The sequence below is a fragment of the Penicillium mononematosum genome, assembly GCF_028829835.1.
Source record: "Penicillium mononematosum strain IBT 11891 chromosome Unknown utg000002l:1.0-8112719.0:1.0-8118358.0, whole genome shotgun sequence".
Classification (NCBI taxonomy): domain Eukaryota; kingdom Fungi; phylum Ascomycota; class Eurotiomycetes; order Eurotiales; family Aspergillaceae; genus Penicillium; species Penicillium mononematosum.
In genome coordinates this window covers 6,918,111-6,936,750 of record NW_026643272.1, presented here as the reverse complement: position 1 = coordinate 6,936,750, position 18,640 = coordinate 6,918,111, and the positions used below count along the sequence as shown (strand labels likewise).

The window sequence follows — 18,640 nt, the reverse complement described above, 5'->3', positions numbered from 1 at the left end:
GCTGTCAGGGGGAGGTCGAGGCACCCGCGGCGGCAGCTGACTGGGCGACTGAGTAGACGGTCTGGGAGAGGACCTTTTTGGAGATGAACGAGGAGGCTCTCGCCAATGGGCAGCAGGGAATACGGTCTCCGGATAGCTGGTCTTGGGAAGAGCGAATTCTCGGCCGCGGAGGCTCATCCCCAGAACTAGATCTTGGTTCTGGATCTCGACGGAAACTGGGGCCGTGGGCGGCGCTTTGCCGAGATGATGCGAGAGCCGCCTCGCTCACAGGCTTCTCATCCGATGCAGAGCGATAGATGCTACCCCATGCTAGACCCGCAGCCGTAGAGGCAGCAGGTCTCGATTCCTTCTTCTTTGATGCAACCTTGACTTTCTTGCCATTCTTTTTGCCATCGCTGCTGCGCAGAGTTGTCAACATTGGTTTCCGGCGCTCGGGACTGGAACCACGCGACTTCGTTTTGCCCGAAGAATTTGAGTCCACACGCAATGCAGGCGAACCAGCCGCTGACAGGGCGGCTGTGCCAGCATCGTCGTAAACTGGCGGCGACTCATGACTTTGTTTTGTCGGCAGCGCAGGGCGGTTGGGTATGGCGGCTGGTTTGGAAAGGTCGGTGTATCCCACTGCAGGGATTGTTCCATCTCCGATCCAGCCCGGGGTGTTGGAAGATGATGGCGGTATGCTGGGGGTAGACTTGCCCTTGACAAGGGTAGCGGCCTGTTTACTGCCATTTGCCTCTGCGGATTCTTTCCTGCTTTCTTGGAGAGCGCCTAGTAGATCGACCCGTTCTCGGCATTGAATCTCTAGCGCCCGGATGGAATCCTGCAGGGCTCTTTCGGTTTCGGATTTCGGGGTATAGTTCGAAGGTACACGACGGGCATTGTGGTGGTAGATAGTCTCAAGGGCAGATCTCCAGGACCTCAATGCTTCCTCCTCGTTGTTCTAATATAATGAGCCTCAGGGAACTGGTGTCGAACTAGTGGACTCACCTGCCCCTCAAAGTACACTGCAGTGGAGCACGCGAGATAGCACTCGTCGTACGTCTTCTGCAGGGAAGACGCAGGCCGTGGGCGCATCATTTGGAATATACAGGCCCGCCTGTATCCATTTCACGACAAGTTGGTGGAGTTGGTGAAAGCGATGATCTCCCGCAGGTGGAGGGGGGAGGATTTTTCGCGTGACGTAGTCGATTCGGAGTCGATTCGGAGTTATCTACTGCATGCGTCCATTGAACTACATACATACATACATAACTAGGTAGCATCTTTATACAAATCAATTGAAATTGTAAAACCCAGATATCATCTCTAAATTCCTCACGTCTATGGGTACATGCAAGATACTAAAAAAAAACATAAGTTATAGTGATGCCACAAGAGAACCCAGCCCTCTCAAGAAACCAAAAATAAAAGAACCAGAGGGGTTTCCAACGCCGGTCACAGTATAGGACACATCGAATGGAAGAGAGCATCGAAGAATCCAAAGATAAGAAAATAAGAAAATAACCACCAGGTTTAATCTCCGAAGTCGAAAGTGGCCGTGTCCCGCTTTTCCCAAAACTATACATTGCCGAAATGCTTTTATGAAAAGCCCTAAACATGCAAAGAAGATCGAAATCCAGGCTCTGCTGGCCCAAGATGCGCCATGATGAGGGTTGCTGGGCTCCGCCCAACCCCCCAAAATCCAGAACATATTGTAAAAGAACAGACCCATATCGCCCGAAGAGATCAAAGAAAGATTATATGGTGCCCACACAAACGTGGTATATCGAACAAGTAGCAGGTCCATCGGGAATGGTGGATGGGACCCATGGCGAGCGGCCGTGGGAGAGGTTCAGGTCGGGGTTCGTTTAGTCAAGGTGCTTCTTGAAGTAAGCCTTAGCCATCTCATAGGATGTCCTAGAAAGAAAAAAGTCAGTAAATATCGAATCAAGTACGGAGAGAAACCGAGTCTTAGAATTGGACGTACCAGCAAATTGCAGTGCTCGGCATAGTGGAAATAATCCGAGGGCGCATGCCACGCAGGAAGCCAGACCAGCCAAACTGGCGCTTGATGATGGCAGCGGCGTTGAACAGACCCCTTGCGGACCGCACCTCCTCGCTCTCTGCGAGGCCACGGGTCTGAAGGAGCGTCTTTACGACGTCAAGGGGGGTGGTAATACCAGCTGCGAAGGCACCGGCCAGACCACCTGCGATGCAGTGGGTGAACGGGTCGTACTCATTCTTGGGGTTCATGACCTTCGAGATGGACTCATAGGCAACGAATTGAGTGGCCGTGAAGGGCACGGTCATGCAAAGTGTGGTAGGGTAGGAGACGTAGAAGGCCTGGATACCTTCGGTGCGGTAGAGGGTCTTGGCGCATTGCGCCAGGGTCTTGTGAACTGAGCCGTGGACCTGCATACGTTGCTTCATAACTGGAAAGCGAGTTAGCTGGGCGCGACTTATTGCCTCACATGGATCACTTACCATCGAATGGGTTCATCAGCGCATCGCTGGCAATGGTAGCGGCCGCTCCACTCATAGCTGCACGATAAACATGTTAGTGCACAAGATAAAACCAATCCAACAGTTCCGAAAATCTTACCGGCAGCCAAGGGGTGGTGTCCATCGTCGACATTACCACCAGCCATTTCCTTCACAATCTCATATGTACCGAAGTAGACAGCGTGGGCGGGACCTATCGTCGCGAATCAGAATTGAGTCTTTAACTCAGGACTTTCCACGATATACACACCTGCACCGACAATAACACTCGAGACTCCCTTCCATAGTGTCCGCCAGCCCTCAACCCGATAGATTGTAGAGACCGCGTTAGTCAATCCGGTGTAGAGACCGCCAGTTGAAGGGGTCAAGATTTGCATGCGAGTCTAGCGATGCGCAAAATAGTCAGCGCTCGATCCTTTTCCCCAGTTCAAATGCCATCAATCCAAAATCAAGCTTACCTTGAGCAAGTCAACAGGGTACATCACTGAGTGTTCCTTTTATCCAGTCAGCCAAAAATCCTCATAAACACCCCCTAACAACCATGTAGACATACCGCTATCCCCGCAAAAGCACCGGCCAGCATATTCCGGCCAAGGCCATAGTTGGACGGAAGGGCTTCATAGCTAGAACAGGTTGTATCACATTAGCTTAGGCCACACAATTGGATTCCGCAGAGCGACAACAGGGCGAACAAGTCAGGATGCTCAACAGGGACAATCAAACAATGTCTGGAACAGATCATATCTCCGGAAAATACGATGTGTTTGTCCCTGTGTTCATTCCAGCGAACCCGATGCCCGACTGCCGGGGAATGAAAAAAAAATCCATCGGAGAGCGACATACTCGAATTCCTGTCCGGGAATCTGATCGGGAGCCGCCATGGAGCTTCCGCTAGCTCAAGGCGCAGCTGTAACAGATGAAGAGTTCGTGCGGAGAGGGAGGGAGGTGGTTGACAGTGGCGGAGGTGGAGGAATGGAAAAGTGAAGATGAGATAAACGGGGATTGGGGTTGGAGATCCCAAGGAACACAGACACAATGCCAACAAGAGAGTAAAAAGAACAGAAAGCCAACAAAATGGGAGTAAGAAACGAGATGAAGAATAGGAGAATAGAAGAATAGAAGAAGAATGTTCTTTCTTTTTTTTTCTTTTTCCTTTTAACGGAATATCTGGGGAGGAAATCTTTAAATATTGGAAATTTAGGTGTTTTGGGCTCAGGAAAACGGCGCTAGGGAAATTATTCACGGACTTGCCAATGTTGGCTATTATGTTATGATTTTACACTCTTCTTATTTCTGTTGGGCTTATTAGAGACTATCTTCTACCTATTCTCTCTATCTTCCTTATTCTCCTTACTTTAATCCCTTTAGGAATACTCTGGAGAATGCCCCCGGGGTGTGCTTATTCAGAATCGGCGGCCAGACCCTGGAAGTAACTCAACATAATACCTACCTAGGTACGGAGTACATAAGTAGGTAGTTATATGTAGTTATATTAGTATCCATAAAAGGCCGACATAACTGTACGGAGTATTCCGTCCATCTCCGGATAACACATGCCTATTAACACTGAGGACCAAGACATCCAAGGTAAAATATCTCCGGAACTTCCGATGACGGAGTTTACCCTTTAACTTTTTATGTAAAGTACCATACCGGTACCTTCACAGTGTAACAACCACGGTACAGGTACATCATTGGTACCCCTGATTTTATCAATCAGATAAGACGGTCCCCCCTAATAAGCCATGTACGCCCTTGACCACATTTCGCCTAACTCATATTGAGTGGAGCTCTGGGCTCCTTGGGCTTCGAGAAGGGTTTTCTTTTTTTCTGTTAAAGTACCTATAACCATCTCCTTTATACATACATATACACAGGTGTACATGATATTATTTCATGTCCATTCCAAGGTTGTTAACTAAGATTTAGCTCTCGTTTCAACCCAAGAGACGAAGCAGAAAAAAGAACACGCGATTTTTGACCGGGGCATGCCGAGCCCCGGTGGGACTACAAGCCGCGAACTAAACTCATCCGGTCCGTATATATTGGCTTGGTTTCGGCTGAGTGGCCCCCTGTTTCCCATGGAAAACCCTTACACTTCATAGTCAAGGGATCGAATGTGGTGGATATCACTTTGGGCTGCCAGTCCGTAGAGTCACTCTATAGTATATAGGAGCGTACATGGGCAGAGTTCTCATTCTCCTTCCACTCGCTACATGTGGTATCCTCAAAAAGGATGCATTGAATGGGAGAATTTCACTGACATCTGCCTGTTATAAAAGCTCTGGAAATAATCATTTCTGTAAGGAAAAACCGATACGCCTAAACTCGAGGCAATGAGGAAAGAGAAGACGGAGTCTGTGATGGCTGTGATGGAAAAAAGAACACACCAAAAGAAAAGCCCTCGTCAAATGAGGATACATGCAGAATTCGAGGCGTTTCGAGGAAACCCCAAACACAAAACTAGGATGATTTCAGCCCTGGAGATGGATGGATATTACCGTTGTTGCTGCGAAAACAGTGCAAGAGTCACGATCTCAATGCATGACGGGTCAAGGGAGGAGGAGGAAAAGGAAAACAGGTATGCTGGAACTTCTTGTAAAAAAAAATAGTGTCGTTCACGTCGTCAAGATCTCGTCCGTAACTAGTCTACGGCGAGCGGAGGGTTAAAGTTGTGATTTACCACTCAACGTTAAACGACCACTCTCCTAGAGAACATGGGTTAGCAGTGTAGTGAGATCACATATCAGATTCCCACTTACCATTCTTCAAGTTCTCGGCAGTGTCACTCAATAGAATCACCCGGCGCTTGTTGCAATAAGCAGTCTTGTCCAGGATATCGACTTTGAGTTCTGCCAACTCGGCAACTGGCTTCTCGAACATCTCACTGAGACTCTCAACGGCCATCTCCAGATCCTTCTGGTTATCCTCAAATATCTCAGTGAGGTTGTTGCGAGCAAGGTAAAATGCAAACGCGTAAGTCCACTTCAAGGTCTGACGGCATTGCTGCAGGGCCTGCGACGCGGTATCCAGGAACTGCACCTCAATCCAGGACAGACCAGACTGCGACTGGAGGCTAGTCATCTTCTTCTCGGTCTTCAGGTACAAATCCTTGTCGAGCTTGGCAGACTGCTCGTGGTTCGCATACCGATTATAGTAATGCAGGTAGCGCTCCAGGGAGGAACGTGATTTGGCTTGAGCACTGCGGGCGTCTGCGCCTGACTTTTCTTCGTACCGGTTGCAGTTGTACCAGCTCGTGCCATGCTCGGACCAGAGGCCCATACACATCCAGCAGAACTCGTACTTGCATTTGCGGCAAGTCATGTGGTTACAGCCGCCGTTCTTCTCGATCGTCGAGTTACACTTAGTACACTCTTTGGTGTTTGCCGAGATCCAGTTGGCCGTCTCGGAGTCATCTTCACATTTCTGTAGCCACATCTTGACCAGCTTGCACGGAGCGGGCTGGTGGTCGTTGAGGGAACAGCCGAAGCAGAACTCGTGTTTACAGAAACATCGCACGGTTGGGACAATGCGACGGAGATCACGGTTCTTTACCCCACAGTCAATGGCGTATTGGCAGTTTGGTGCTGGGCACCATCTTAGGTTTTCTTTATCGTCGACGTAGGTCCGGGTTAAAAGTTCGCGATACCTGTAGTGAGACACGTTAGCGGATCCTAAAATTTTCAGCTAAAAACAGCCGGCAGAATAAAACACCCACCTTCCTTGAAGCTCCTTTGTCACGAGCAAATCCAGCGACTTGTAGTCCACGATGCGATTACAGCCATCGCCTGGACACTGGATCCGGGCAGCCTCTCCTTCCTCTTTAATTTTCTGCCCCAGGTAGTGTCGATAGCAGTCGACACAATATCGGTGACCACACCGCATGGCATACGTCTCCAGGTCATCACCATCCTCGCAGCAGATGTCACACATGAAGCCGGGGACGCGCTCAGTCTTTGCGGTCCCCTCGAAGTTCGACCCAAGACCAGCCTCCTCCAACGTCTCCTCCGGATGCTCCATATAAGACTCGATCAGTTTTTCTTTGTTCCACCGTCCGAACCGCAACAAGATCGCCACCGACTCAGGCGGGAGCCCGAGGACGGCGCAAACCTCGTTGACCTGGCCAAGCTGTTCACGCTCGATATCTGGAGGATCGAGAACCTTGAACTCGACTTCGTATGGCTTCTTTTTATGCTTGATGAGGTCTTTATCGTCCGAAAATCCGGCGTCGAGGTCATCGAAGTCTGCTCCCCAAGGCACAGCTTGTTAGTCACTCATACTCAAGACACAGCACACACGAAAAGAATAAAACCAAATAAAGCAAATAAATACCAAACGACCACGTACCTTCTCCCAAGCTCTCATCCTCAGAGCCCTGGGTACCCAAGAAATCATCTTGGCTCGAGACGTCACTCATGAAATCATCGTCAGAGTCCATGCTGGCGGTAGTGGGCGTCGCGGAGAGCCTCTTTTTTGGGCCGGAACTGACGGGGCTTTCTCTCTCTGTTGTTTCTGTTGCAGTTGTTGATTCGCTTTTCTGGGAGTGCCGGTCGGACGCCGAGGGTTTCCGGGAGCCGTGGGCGGCGTTTGGCTCGTCCGCAATCGCCTCAGCCGCCTTTCTCTTTCGCGTTATTGGAGGCGTGATGAAGGTAACGGCAAAGATGCCGGGTGGTATAAGTGGTGAGATCCAGACGGTCACTGGGTAAAACCTGTGACGGGCACGGATAGAGGGGAGTGGGGAAGTGTAAGATCTCCCTCCGAAGGCGGCTCGAACCGGTGTTCGAAGGAATTACGAATTGGGTTGAGATATTGAAATCTCTATAATTCTATTGAAATATGAAACTGAAATAGAACACGGACAAAAATGAATTTCATTCCATGGTTGGTCAGCTGATGTATACCCGCAGCCTTTCAGCACATTGACTCAGATATGAATCATTCCACTTGTTGGCTTCTCGTTTGTCTCTGTAGGCTGCCGTGGACGATGTTTTCAAAGGAGATACATAGGTAGTAGGTAGTATAGTATTTCTGGCTCTAATAAGAGCTTAGTATTCTGAAATACATAAATGCGCTCTACAACGTTGTATATCCATGCAGGTATGAAAGTAAGGAAATTCGAAAGGCATTTGGAATTTTAATAAAAGAAAAATAAAAGAAAATGTGGTATCTACTCATCATCACTTTCCTCGGATTCTTCTTCGGATTCTTCCTCACTACTCTCCTCCTCTGCCTCGGCAAGCCAATCAACAAATTGCTGGGTTTGGCTGCGGACAGTCCGCATTTCCTCGGAGTTACTAGAGCGCTCATCATGCCACCACTGGTCGTAAGCCTCCTCCTCAATAAGGTCAAGTTCATATAGAGACTTGGCAGTAAAGAGAAGGACCATATCACCCTTGTTGCGATGAATAAGATCGTTCTGTAGGCAGAGCAGTAGATCAACCTGGTCTTTCTTCTCTTCCTTGTTGCGATCGAATAGAGTCCGCTCAACGACCTCTTTGTATGCCGTGAAAACCTCGCTGACTGCTGGACCGGCACCCTTGCCGCCCTCCATGAGCTGCTGGATGTGCTTCATGAACGATGACACGATGGCGCGACGGACCTGGTTGTCCGAGGCGTTGGCGCTCATACGCAGCGTGACCAGCTCAAGCTGTACCACATCTGCTGCCACGCCCTCACGTAGACTGTCGAACAAGCTGACTGATGCGTCGTGGTGGAAGTTGTCTTCCTCGTCTGCAGAGAAACTTCCTCCCTCAGATCGTGTCCAAGAGGCATCTGAGATCTCGGACGAGAGTGTTGAAATGGAGGCGGTAGAAAGTGAGAGATTGGGCATGCGGTACACTGTAGATAGAATAAAGTTAGCGTCCGGACCAGAAGAGACACATTAGGAAACAACATACGAAGTCCCGATGAGGCTACGCTCACGTCGTCGTCTTCATCTTCCTCTTCCTCGCCGTGAATGAATTCGTAGCCCTCGCCATCGTCGCCAACGACGTTGGGATCGTTCTTGGCCACACCGCCGTCGTTTCGAGTTTTCGTGATGCGCTTCCCTTTCTCCACCCAGATATTATTTGCGATTTTCACGCCATAGGAGAGAAGCGATCCCGCTTCAACAGCACAACTCCTGCCGATAACCACGCCATCAGCAATAATCGCCCCACGGATGTCTGAGTTATCGCCGATCACAACATTGTCCCAAATATAGGAACCATTCAGGTTGACATTTCGGCCAATTTTACAGTTTCGACCGAGCACGGAGTTGTGGACTTCTGACCGGTCTCCGATGCTAGTGCCTTGTCCGATGACTGTGCGGCGCCCAATGACGCAAGAGCGTGCCAGAGTTACCCCTGTTTCTTGGTACATGCTGCCCTTACGAAGGGTGTACGAGTGACCAGGAAGCAAGTTCGTATCCGGGCACAAGGGATATGTCCAGCGCGACAGGATATCCTTGCTAACCGCATCGTACGCCTTCAGGTTGCGCACGCGCGCAGCGTACTGGTCCTTGATGATGTATGTGTGCAGAGTCTTGCCGTTCAGCTCGTAGTCCTTCAAGACACCGTACAAGTAGTGTTTCCGCGGCGATTGGTAATCGAAACTATCCGACCATAAGCTCAGTACGTCCGGAGTGCAGATATCGATGCTGCAGTCGATCAAGTCTTGGCGGATATCCAGCTCGGGGTGTTTAAGGATAATTTCGGCGTCAATATTCAGACGAGACGATTGCTCTTCGTGTGGATGGCGATCGATTTCCTCGTAGTGGAGACAGCGATCCTGGGTAGGGTCAATGACGAAAACCGGCGAAACCGATGTGGACTTGGTCCTGTGCTGCAGGCCAGCCTCCCTTAGAACCATGGTCATGATCGCATTCTTGTCAAGTGCTCGGCGGGCCCGGTGCTGAGCCAATGCGCCCTCGATGGGCAGGTTGCTGATCACGTCGCCGCTCACGACAATGAAGTCGCCAGTAATGACGTGCTTGGCGTCGAGGTCGCGCATAACGTCACCGACGGATGTAGAGGTCGACTTCAGGAAGGTCAATTGCTTGAACGGAGAAGATGGAGCTCTCCATTTTGATGCACTAGCAGTATAGGTCAGCTCTGCCATCTATATCAGAGGGAGTCCCTAGGGCAAGCCTACTTGATGTATTTCTCCAGCTGATCCGAGTGCGCTCCTGCGTAGAGGAAGACCTCCTCCACACCTGCATTGGCCAGGAATTCGAGTGTATATTCGATAATCGGGGTATTCGCGAGTGGCAGAAGGCACTGTAATAATTTGATTCGTTAATTGCGAGGTCTTGGGACTTGAATGTTTCGCCGTAGGGACATACACGAGGCTTATCACGGGTGAAGGGCTCGAATCTCGTCTCGAAGGTATCTGCGAGCACCTAATCAATGCCACAAGTCAGTAAAGATATGTAACAGAGGCAGGACTTTGGCAAGAACAGTCATGCAACCATTTGCCAACTGCTAGACCTACCACAGCTTGGAACGTCTCTTCAACTTCCTCCGCCGTGTTGGGCTTCGGCTTTTGCCCAGCTTTCTGCTTGGGGGCCATTGCTGCAAGGCGTATTAGCAACGAATTCTTTATCGCTCCAGAGAATCGCAAGAGCTAGATCTCGTGAAGAGCAGTGGGAAAGCGGCAGGGCTGTTTTACTTTAAATATGTCAACAACCCGTTCAATCTGAGGTTGGCGAAAGTAAACTGAGATATGCCAGGAGAGGTCCTTAGATACCGTCTCCAGAAATAGCACCAAAGAAACGCGGCGATCTTGTTATCAAAGAAGAGCACAAAAAAGCCTCGGAGTCATCCCGCCCACCTGTTTGCATTGTTTGCACTTTAATCCAAAGGCGTTGCCTGAGGCATATAGTCCTGAATAGGTTTAGTTCAGTCCCTGTAGATCAATAGGAAGAATGAGACAATAGAGTACACCAGTCAAATGAATACACATTAGTCAATAGAACCTTGGAATACACCTGCCCAAGTGGACATAGGCTGATGTACTCATCTCCTACTTCTTAGTTCTTAGTTACTTCATGTGAGACCATCGCGATATAACAAATGCAGAATGAGTTTCATAGAGGTATCAAACAACTGAAGAATAAACCGAAATGAAACGCCAAAACTGGGCCCGAAATATGCTAAGCAAACAAAATTGAATAGGAGGCATAAAAACGAAGTAAGCCCTTATGCAGGACGAGTCTTTATACGGTGAATTGGACCGGGCGAAATCAAACAGGCGGCTCAACCGTCTGCAGCGGAACATAACCCTCATCACCCTGCACAGCCGACTTGGGGCCTTTGCCAGTGACCAGAGACCAAAGCGAAGAGACAACGTTCCCAACACGACGACGTAGAGAGCCCGGGCTGTCCGACAAAATGGCAGTAGAAGCCCACCAGCTCACCTTACGATAATGACCGCGACGCGACACACCGAGAGGAGAGATCTCGCCCGAAGCAAGCTCCTTCTCAAGACGCTCAACCTCCATCCAAGACGGGCGACGCCAGAACTTCAATAGCAGACTGCTAACAACTACAGAGACACTGGAAAGAGCCATGGCAGCACCGGCAGCCATGGGCGGTAGCATGAAACCCGTGAAGGGGAGGAAAATGCCCATGGCAAATGGAAGGCCAATGACATTGTACATGCAAGCCCAAATCAAGTTCAGCTTGATGCGTTTGAAGACCGAGCGCGACAGGGAGAGACTGGCTGGTACGGAGAGTAGGTCATCCGGACGCATGAGGACGATATCGGCAGCCTCAACGGCCACGTCTGTGCCGGATGCGAGGGCGATTCCGACGGATGCCGTGGCCAGCGCGGGAGAGTCGTTGATGCCGTCGCCAACCATGGCGACGCGCTCACCTTCTGCTTGGAGGGCGGAGATGATTGAGCGTTTCTCGGATGGGGAGACGGATGCGTGGATTGTAGAGGTCGGGATGCCGACTGCTGTGGCGATTGATATCGCCGTTGAGAGCGTATCGCCTGTTACCATGGAGGTTGAGATGCCCATGCGATGCAGGGCCGCTACTGCCGCCACAGCAGTCTCTTTCACAGTATCTTGGAGGGAGATGGTTCCAGCGTAGCGGTTTTCGATTGCGACGTGGATGCGTGTAATGCCGGCCGCGGTGGCACCGGGTTTGGGAATGTCAGCTTCTGAGTCTTCGACAGGTGCCGCAGAGTCGGGATCTGCATCAGCAGGTACAGGGACGTCTTTAGACCGAAGGAAGTTGGCGTTGCCAAGGAGGACATGGTGCCGGATACGTTGGCCGCTAGATGTAGGTTCGACGACGGCAGAGACACCCTTGCCAACGTAGTTGTCAACGTCACCCGTGCTCCCTGGTAACCCATCTTCTCCAGGATGACCTGATTCAGATATGGCCGTAGAGAAGATCGCTCGTCCGATTGGGTGTTCACTGCCTGCCTCTGCGAGACCGACAATAAGCCACCAGAGCTGCCGGCGCCAGTCGTTCGTTGTCCATTGAGGTTCAATTCGGGTGTCAGCCACGCGCATTTGACCTGTAGTCAGGGTGCCCGTCTTATCAAAGACAACATGAGTAACTTTTGTGGCAGCTTCTAACACGGCACCTCCCTTAACGAGGATGCCATGCTCCGCGCCAACGCCGGTACCAACCATGACCGCGGTCGGGGTGCTCAGACCTAAAGCACAGGGGCACGCAAAGACAATGACCGAGATGCAGAGCTTCAAGCAAACCATGACTCGGCCACCACTGCCTGCCATTTCAAAGATTGTGGGCGGATGAGGTAGTATATGACTGAGGAACATCCAACCAAAGAATGTGATCAAACCAAGACCGATGATGGTGGGGACAAAGTAACCAGCAACGATATCAGCCATGCGCTGAATCGGAGCACGGCTCGTCTGCGCATCCTGTACCAGCTTCACGATCTGGCTCAACTGGGTATCCTTGCCGACTCGAATGACTTTGAAATCAATGGAGTTTGTGCCGTTCACAGTCCCAGCTATTATCTGACTCCCTTTCTTTTTGAATAGGCAGTGCCTCTCCACTGATCATACTCTCGTCAACATAGCTTTCGCCCTGGATGACCACACCGTCTGCAGACACCTTATCTCCGGGGTGAAGGATAACGACATCACCGACTTGAATCAGCTCGGTGGGAATGCATTTATGATTCACCGCCATATCCTCAGCCAAAGTGGCTTGCGCAGGTGCGCCATTTATAGGTTTGGAGGTCCAGCGCTCAGCCAGTTTCTCGGCCGCAATGGGATCTTCGTAGATAGTCGTCATAGATGGGGCCAGACACATGAGCCTAGAAAGAGCAGCGGAAGTTTGGCCCTTGGCTCGGTTCTCTAGCCATCGCCCCAGAGTGACAAAGGTGATAAGCATCGTACAGGTGTCGAACACGGTGCTAGGACGCTTGTGGTCCATGCCGCAAAGAGCCATGATCATGGTGAAACAGCTGTAAAAGAAGGCAGCGGACGTGCCGAGCATTACGAGGACGTCCATGGTTGGGGATCGATGCTTGAGTGACTTGAAGCTGGTGACATAGAATCGTTTGCCAATGCCGAACTGCACCGGAATGGTAAGAGCGAGACAGATCAGGTCTCCGAGATATAGGCCTGGGATGAGTGCAAAGCTACCAAAGTCAATTCCAGGCAAATACATCGGAAGAATCATGCTGATGAGGAAGACGGGAACCGCAAAAGAGGCGGCGATGATGAAGGCTCTTTTCCATTCTTGGATCTCCTTCGTTTTGGACAATGACTGTATCTGTGCGTTGGTATCGTCTGAGTCGACAATCAAGGCGTTGTAACCAGCAGCCTCGATCACTTCCACAATAGACCGGATTCCGATTGTAGATGGATCGAAAGTAATGGCTATACGGGAAGTAGCCATTTTTATTGACGCTGATTGGACACCCGGTTGCTGTAATAAATTGTCTTCCAATGCTGTGGCAGAAACGCCGTCCCGCAGCCCATGCAAGCTCAAATTGATCTGCTGCGTCTTTTTGGAAATTGACGCCTGCGCCTCTGATGACACGATCGACGCATCAAACCCAGCATCTTCAACGAGGTCTGGAATTTTGCTGGCAGGGAGTATGGTTGGGTCGTGCACAACGACTGCCCGCTCAGCCAGAAGACTGATGTTGAACTGGATTACCCCAGCGACACTGCCCAAGGCACCCTGGACGCTAGACGTGCAAGCGCCGCATGTCATGCCTCCGATTGCGACCGTCGTGACTAGAAGTCCAGATTCCTTTTCTGTGTCAGCCGACGCAGATGGCTCCTTGGAGCCCACTAGGGAAGTGTCCAGCACTCGCGCTCCAAAGCCTCGATCTTCAATGAGCTCTGCGATCTGTTCCGGTGTGATGATGCCTGCATCATGTTCCACGACTGCGCGCTCGGAAAGTAGTGATACGTCTACCGAGTTCACACCGCTGACGCCGTTCAACCCGCTTTCCACCGCAGACGTACATGCCCCGCATGTCATACCCTCAACCGCCAGGTTGGTTACCGAGAGTTGCGTAGCCGAAAAGGAAGAAGAATCGGGGTTGTTTTGTTCCTCGGTCGAAAGTACTGCCGCATCGAAGCCACAATCCTCAATCATCTCTGCGATTTTCGTAGGCGCTAACACTGACGGATCATGTTGTACAGCGGCCCTGCCCATGATGAGACTGACGGAAACATCGCGCGCACCGTCTATCCCTTGAAATGCCCTCTCTACTGCTGAGGTGCATGCTCCGCAAGTCATTCCATCGATCTTGATAGTTGTGATGGCCAGTGCGGGTCGACTGGCCCCGCTGGCGTGGGGATTTTTGGATAACATCTCGACGGTGAAGCGCGAAGCGAACACGGCGAGAAATGACGGGATTATAGCATATGGAGTGTGTCTGACAAATTATCTCCGACGCGATGGCAGAAAGTGATAGCGTGCTGAGGGACGGATGGTTCGGATAGCGCAGGGGACTAACAGATCATTCCCTTGTTGGGCAGACAAAGGGAGCTGCAGAAGTCAAAAAGAAATAGTCTGCCCAGGAAGCCACGTCGGTCTGATTTATTGAAAATTAAGCTAAAGGCGCAAGGGAGAGAGAGAAAGAAAGTGGATTCGCACGGGAACAGGCTTCGGTGATGTGACCCGCATCGGCCACGCTATGGAATGTATAAAGTCGATGCAATATAAGCGTGGGCAGCTGATTAGATGGTCGGGTTTTCAATTAGATTAATGATTCACCGAGGGATATTACCTAGGTGGAAAATACATATTCACATGGGGTCTTGGAAGGCCTGAAACAGACTAAGCCATACGAAAACAAGTGGTTGTTTCAAAATGTCTACAGAGATGAACCCAGTTACACTGCATCGGCTTATTGTCGCTTTTTCTATACCTGCATGGGGCTGTACTATTACCACAAGAATTTAATTCCAAGGTATAGTAGATACGATAACAATAAGCAATAGTACAATAAACAGCTAAATAATAAATAAAATAAAATAAAATAAAATCAACGACCTTCCAGAGGTTGGAACCTCGAGGGCTATGGACTTGAATCAGATAAGGTGTCTGTTTGCACTCAATGCAAACAAGCATCACAAGCATCTCCACCTGGACTACATTTGATGCTGCCCGTCTTGGACTCAGCTACTCCATACCTCTCATATTGCAGCCCTCTCCCTTGATTACAATCCAACATCATCACTGAGCCTACCCTTCAACCAACCACAACATCCCAATGGATCAAACCCACACACGAGCCCTGGAGGCTCTCCAACCATTCATCCACCTAGCCCGCTCCAGCAGCGCGAGTACGCCTCGCTTTATCGCCAATCTTATCACAAATGCCACCTCAAACGCGCAAACCTACGTCTTTGCAGAGCTGCTCGAGCTGCCAGCGGTCCAAGCATTACGGTCACCAGATACTCCAGCCGAGTTCAAGGGCTATCTAAAGCTACTAGAGATCTTCGCGTGGGGCACATGGCAAGAATACCAAAGTAAGTTTGCATATATCCAGAGGCTAGGAACCAAAGCAAGCCCAAAATTATCCAGATGAGATCCCCCCTTGAGAACAAAACCCGCAAAGCTACCAAAACAAAAGCTAACCACCAACACCCCGCACCAGCAACCCCAAACCTCCCCGAGCTGAATACCGAACAAACCCTCAAACTCCGCCTCCTCTCACTCCTAACTCTCTCAACAACAATCAAACCCCTCACCTACAGTGCTCTAATGACCGCCCTCAGCACACCGACAAAAGCCGAGCTCGAATCCCTCGTAACAGCAGCCATCTACGCCTCCCTGATAACAGCCCGCCTCTCACCAGCCTCAAACCCACCATCAGTGAATGTGACAGCCGTCGCCCCGCTCCGAGACGTCCAACCCCAGTCCCTCCCTAAAATGATTACCAACTTGAGCGAGTGGGAATCGCGCTGCGGCGAGGTGGTCTCCGATTTGGAGGCGGAGATTGCGCGCGTCAAGAGTGACGCTGCGAAGCGTGCCGCACGCACCCGGGCACACAGTGAGGCGCTCGAGGAGGCCGTTAAGAGGAAGCAAAGCGCCGGGAAGAAGGGTGGTCGGCGTGGTGGTCGGCTTGGCGCTGGCGTCGGGGGTAGTAAGAGGGATGCGGACGATATTGATGAGGATGATGGGTTCTTTGAGACTTATGATGGTGGTGAGCATGGCTCGCGCATGGATATCGATGAGGGGCCTGGTGCTCGTGCGGGAAACAGTCGGCAGCCAAAGAGGGTTTTGGGGCGCAAGTCTTGAAGTGCGGAAGTGTTGATTCACATGACACTATACTCCCATTTGCTCATGGCTTCGTGGCGTAGAGGATCATAGCGGCTCCGACAGGATTTATGATATGAAATGACTTGATTATGGTTTAGTTTCATCTTTTACGGAAGATATCCATCTCATGGATATGGAACCCGTGGACAGGAGCAAATTGCATTCGTAAGGCCCTAATGGCGACGCTCATTAATCGGAAAATAGATACAATACAAAGTTGTCAAAGTCGAGAGGGGTATTGGTGAAAGAGAAAAAATATCACAGCAAAACAACAGACGCAATAAATATGGACATGACAAAGAGGAAGTAGATGTGACCGCTAATAAGCGGGTGGATAAGGCGGGTGGAGGAGACCAAAATCTCTTCTGTATAGCTCTTGAGGACGAAGATGGCCTGCAGATCTAAGACACAGTCTTTTTCAAGAATATGCATCATAGAAGCAAAACCTCGGTATTCGGACACGGGGGAACGCCTTGAACAAGTCAAGTCAATCGAATTGTAGACATGTAAGAATGATCAAATGACCAGACAGCGAACTTTTTAGAGCGATTGTTTTTGGGTGTTTGGATTAGATGGAAACTGGACTCGGCGAAAAGCTCACAGCATGGTACCGGGGACGAAGATGAACAAGATGCTCAGAGCTGCCGCAGTGATAAAAGCGATCAATGCTGTAACAAGGGCGCGCTTGTTCAGCAGCTTTCGAACATAGGGCTCGCGAATTGGGGCCCAATTCATAAAGGTATATTCACTGTAGCCCAGGAACGCCATGACGGGGTCGATCTTGTACTGATAAGAGATGATAAAGTATGCAGCGACAGCAAATGGAAGGATGACCTGGAATTAAATTAGCAGGCTGATTCATCGGTACTTAGAGGGAATCCTCAACATACCCAGCAACGAATGTTCCGGGGCTTATTCCGCAGAACAACGTAGAAGGCACCCCAGAATCCTCCGCCGAAGCTAATCAGAGCAAAGGCAAGGCGCAAGATAATACTCAGGGGAACCATATTTCCCAGGGCCTTTGCTTGCAAGAATCCCGGGAATGCATCACGCTCCATGGCCTGGAACACATAGTCCTTGGCAGGGTCAAAGACTTCGGGGTCGTCTCGGCCGTCATCTTCAACCAGGTTGATAATAGTGGAAACCATCGATTCCGGTAACATAATCTCTCGCTCCGAACCGGGAAGTAAATATGTGTACAAGATCTTCTCAGCGCTGGCGCGAATATCATTGCGGGCCACTGTGTGCCCAGGGGAGGTTGAGTCGTTAACCCGGGAATCCGGGGTGTCACGGCCATCTTCATACGAGGATGTTTGGTGTGCTGATTCCCCGGAAGATCGCAGGCTGTTTCCCCGGGAGGGTGATGTGGTTTGGCCTTCGGAGCGAAGGAATGCAGACAGGCGTTGGTCGGCATCTCTGTCCTTCTCGTTTTCTTGGAATCCGTTTCGTAAGCGAGAAGGGCCGGCCTCCGTCAGTGGAATATCACCTAGGTTCTCCAGATTGTCTAGCATGGCAGAAGATCGTTTGCTATCGGCTCTTTCCATATCGGGGGTCGCGACGAGGACGGAACGACGGAGTTCACGAACATAGTGTCGACACAGTAGCATGTGTTGTGATACATCGAGCCTAGAGACCCCGTTAACCCCCAGATACGAGCATTGATTGTGAGCTTACACTCACCAAAAGTCTAGATAGTCTACGGAACGCTGCTGGTCGCGCATGTAAATGTAGAACGAAAAGAGGTCGACCGGGGCGAGAGTTCGGCGGCTCAGCACCTCAAAGAGTGTCGGGAGGCGATTACGCGACTCCGCATCGACAAAATCATGATGAGACATATCGGCCGTATGCTTCCAGTTGGCAAGACCGAAATTTCAAAGCCAAGGCGGGGGAGCAAAAGGGGGAGAGATTAAGGTCGTGTCAAGAAGCGAACAAGCGATCTCAACACAACCGAAAAAAGTGAGTAAGACGAAGGCGAAGAGAAGCGAATGATCGAAAATCGAGACGAAATGAGAGGGGTTGAAACAAATTGAGCTCCACGCGGTAGACAATGATGGTGTTTGGATAGGGGGAGCCCCTGAGGCCACAACTCGACTAGGTCGGCTCAGCAACAGCAACAGCAACAGCAACAAAGAAAACAAGGAAACTTGAAAAAGACAAGTCCTACAAAGCGAAAGACGTAAGGGTGAAGTTCATGATGCTATTCCAGCCATCAGCATTCTTCTCGAAACACCGCAACAATGATAATCCGAGATTAAGATCCGTCAGGGGGGAAATTAACGTTGAGGTTTGAGGTTATTGCATCACGTCTCATCATACATATAAACACTCTAATCCATAGGTACTACCTTCCATTCATGTTCTTCTATAACCTGCTGTTATGAACTTCCAGGGCCATGCTCTATCCA

At 50.5% G+C, this 18,640-nt stretch overlaps 7 protein-coding genes across 7 annotated transcripts; 1 reads left to right on the top strand and 6 right to left on the bottom strand.

The window, feature by feature from the left end:
* Positions 1–4: 4 nt before the first annotated feature.
* Positions 5–1,077, bottom strand: N7519_004426 (uncharacterized protein; the record flags this gene model as incomplete). Its single annotated transcript, XM_057291202.1, has 2 exons — positions 5–940; positions 988–1,077. 2 exons carry the CDS (start codon positions 1,075–1,077, stop codon positions 5–7), a joined length of 1,026 nt encoding a protein of 341 aa, XP_057152404.1.
* Positions 1,078–1,847: 770 nt separating this feature from the next.
* mrsA (putative mitochondrial carrier protein) lies at positions 1,848–3,362 on the bottom strand (the record flags this gene model as incomplete). Its single annotated transcript, XM_057291201.1, has 8 exons — positions 1,848–1,896; positions 1,967–2,411; positions 2,464–2,520; positions 2,582–2,674; positions 2,732–2,864; positions 2,940–2,975; positions 3,035–3,104; positions 3,325–3,362. 8 exons carry the CDS (start codon positions 3,360–3,362, stop codon positions 1,848–1,850), a joined length of 921 nt encoding a protein of 306 aa, XP_057152403.1.
* Positions 3,363–5,160: 1,798 nt separating this feature from the next.
* N7519_004424 (uncharacterized protein) lies at positions 5,161–6,919 on the bottom strand (the record flags this gene model as incomplete). Its single annotated transcript, XM_057291200.1, has 4 exons — positions 5,161–5,189; positions 5,244–6,130; positions 6,200–6,725; positions 6,829–6,919. The coding sequence occupies 4 exons, from the start codon at positions 6,917–6,919 to the stop codon at positions 5,161–5,163; spliced, it is 1,533 nt and encodes a 510-aa protein (XP_057152402.1).
* A 729-nt stretch (positions 6,920–7,648) lies between these two features.
* Positions 7,649–10,029, bottom strand: N7519_004423 (translation initiation factor eIF2B catalytic subunit epsilon; the record flags this gene model as incomplete). Its single annotated transcript, XM_057291199.1, has 5 exons — positions 7,649–8,319; positions 8,379–9,553; positions 9,613–9,737; positions 9,803–9,859; positions 9,952–10,029. The coding sequence occupies 5 exons, from the start codon at positions 10,027–10,029 to the stop codon at positions 7,649–7,651; spliced, it is 2,106 nt and encodes a 701-aa protein (XP_057152401.1).
* Positions 10,030–10,702: 673 nt separating this feature from the next.
* ctpA (Cu(2+)-transporting P-type ATPase CCC2) lies at positions 10,703–14,279 on the bottom strand (the record flags this gene model as incomplete). Its single annotated transcript, XM_057291198.1, has 2 exons — positions 10,703–12,453; positions 12,509–14,279. The coding sequence occupies 2 exons, from the start codon at positions 14,277–14,279 to the stop codon at positions 10,703–10,705; spliced, it is 3,522 nt and encodes a 1,173-aa protein (XP_057152400.1).
* Positions 14,280–15,183: 904 nt separating this feature from the next.
* Positions 15,184–16,214, top strand: N7519_004421 (uncharacterized protein; the record flags this gene model as incomplete). The annotated part of the gene is made up of 2 exons (XM_057291197.1): positions 15,184–15,442; positions 15,571–16,214. 2 exons carry the CDS (start codon positions 15,184–15,186, stop codon positions 16,212–16,214), a joined length of 903 nt encoding a protein of 300 aa, XP_057152399.1.
* Positions 16,215–16,832: 618 nt separating this feature from the next.
* Positions 16,833–18,070, bottom strand: rgsB (uncharacterized protein; the record flags this gene model as incomplete). Its single annotated transcript, XM_057291196.1, has 3 exons — positions 16,833–17,069; positions 17,126–17,861; positions 17,916–18,070. 3 exons carry the CDS (start codon positions 18,068–18,070, stop codon positions 16,833–16,835), a joined length of 1,128 nt encoding a protein of 375 aa, XP_057152398.1.
* Between the last annotated feature and the right edge of the window lie 570 nt (positions 18,071–18,640).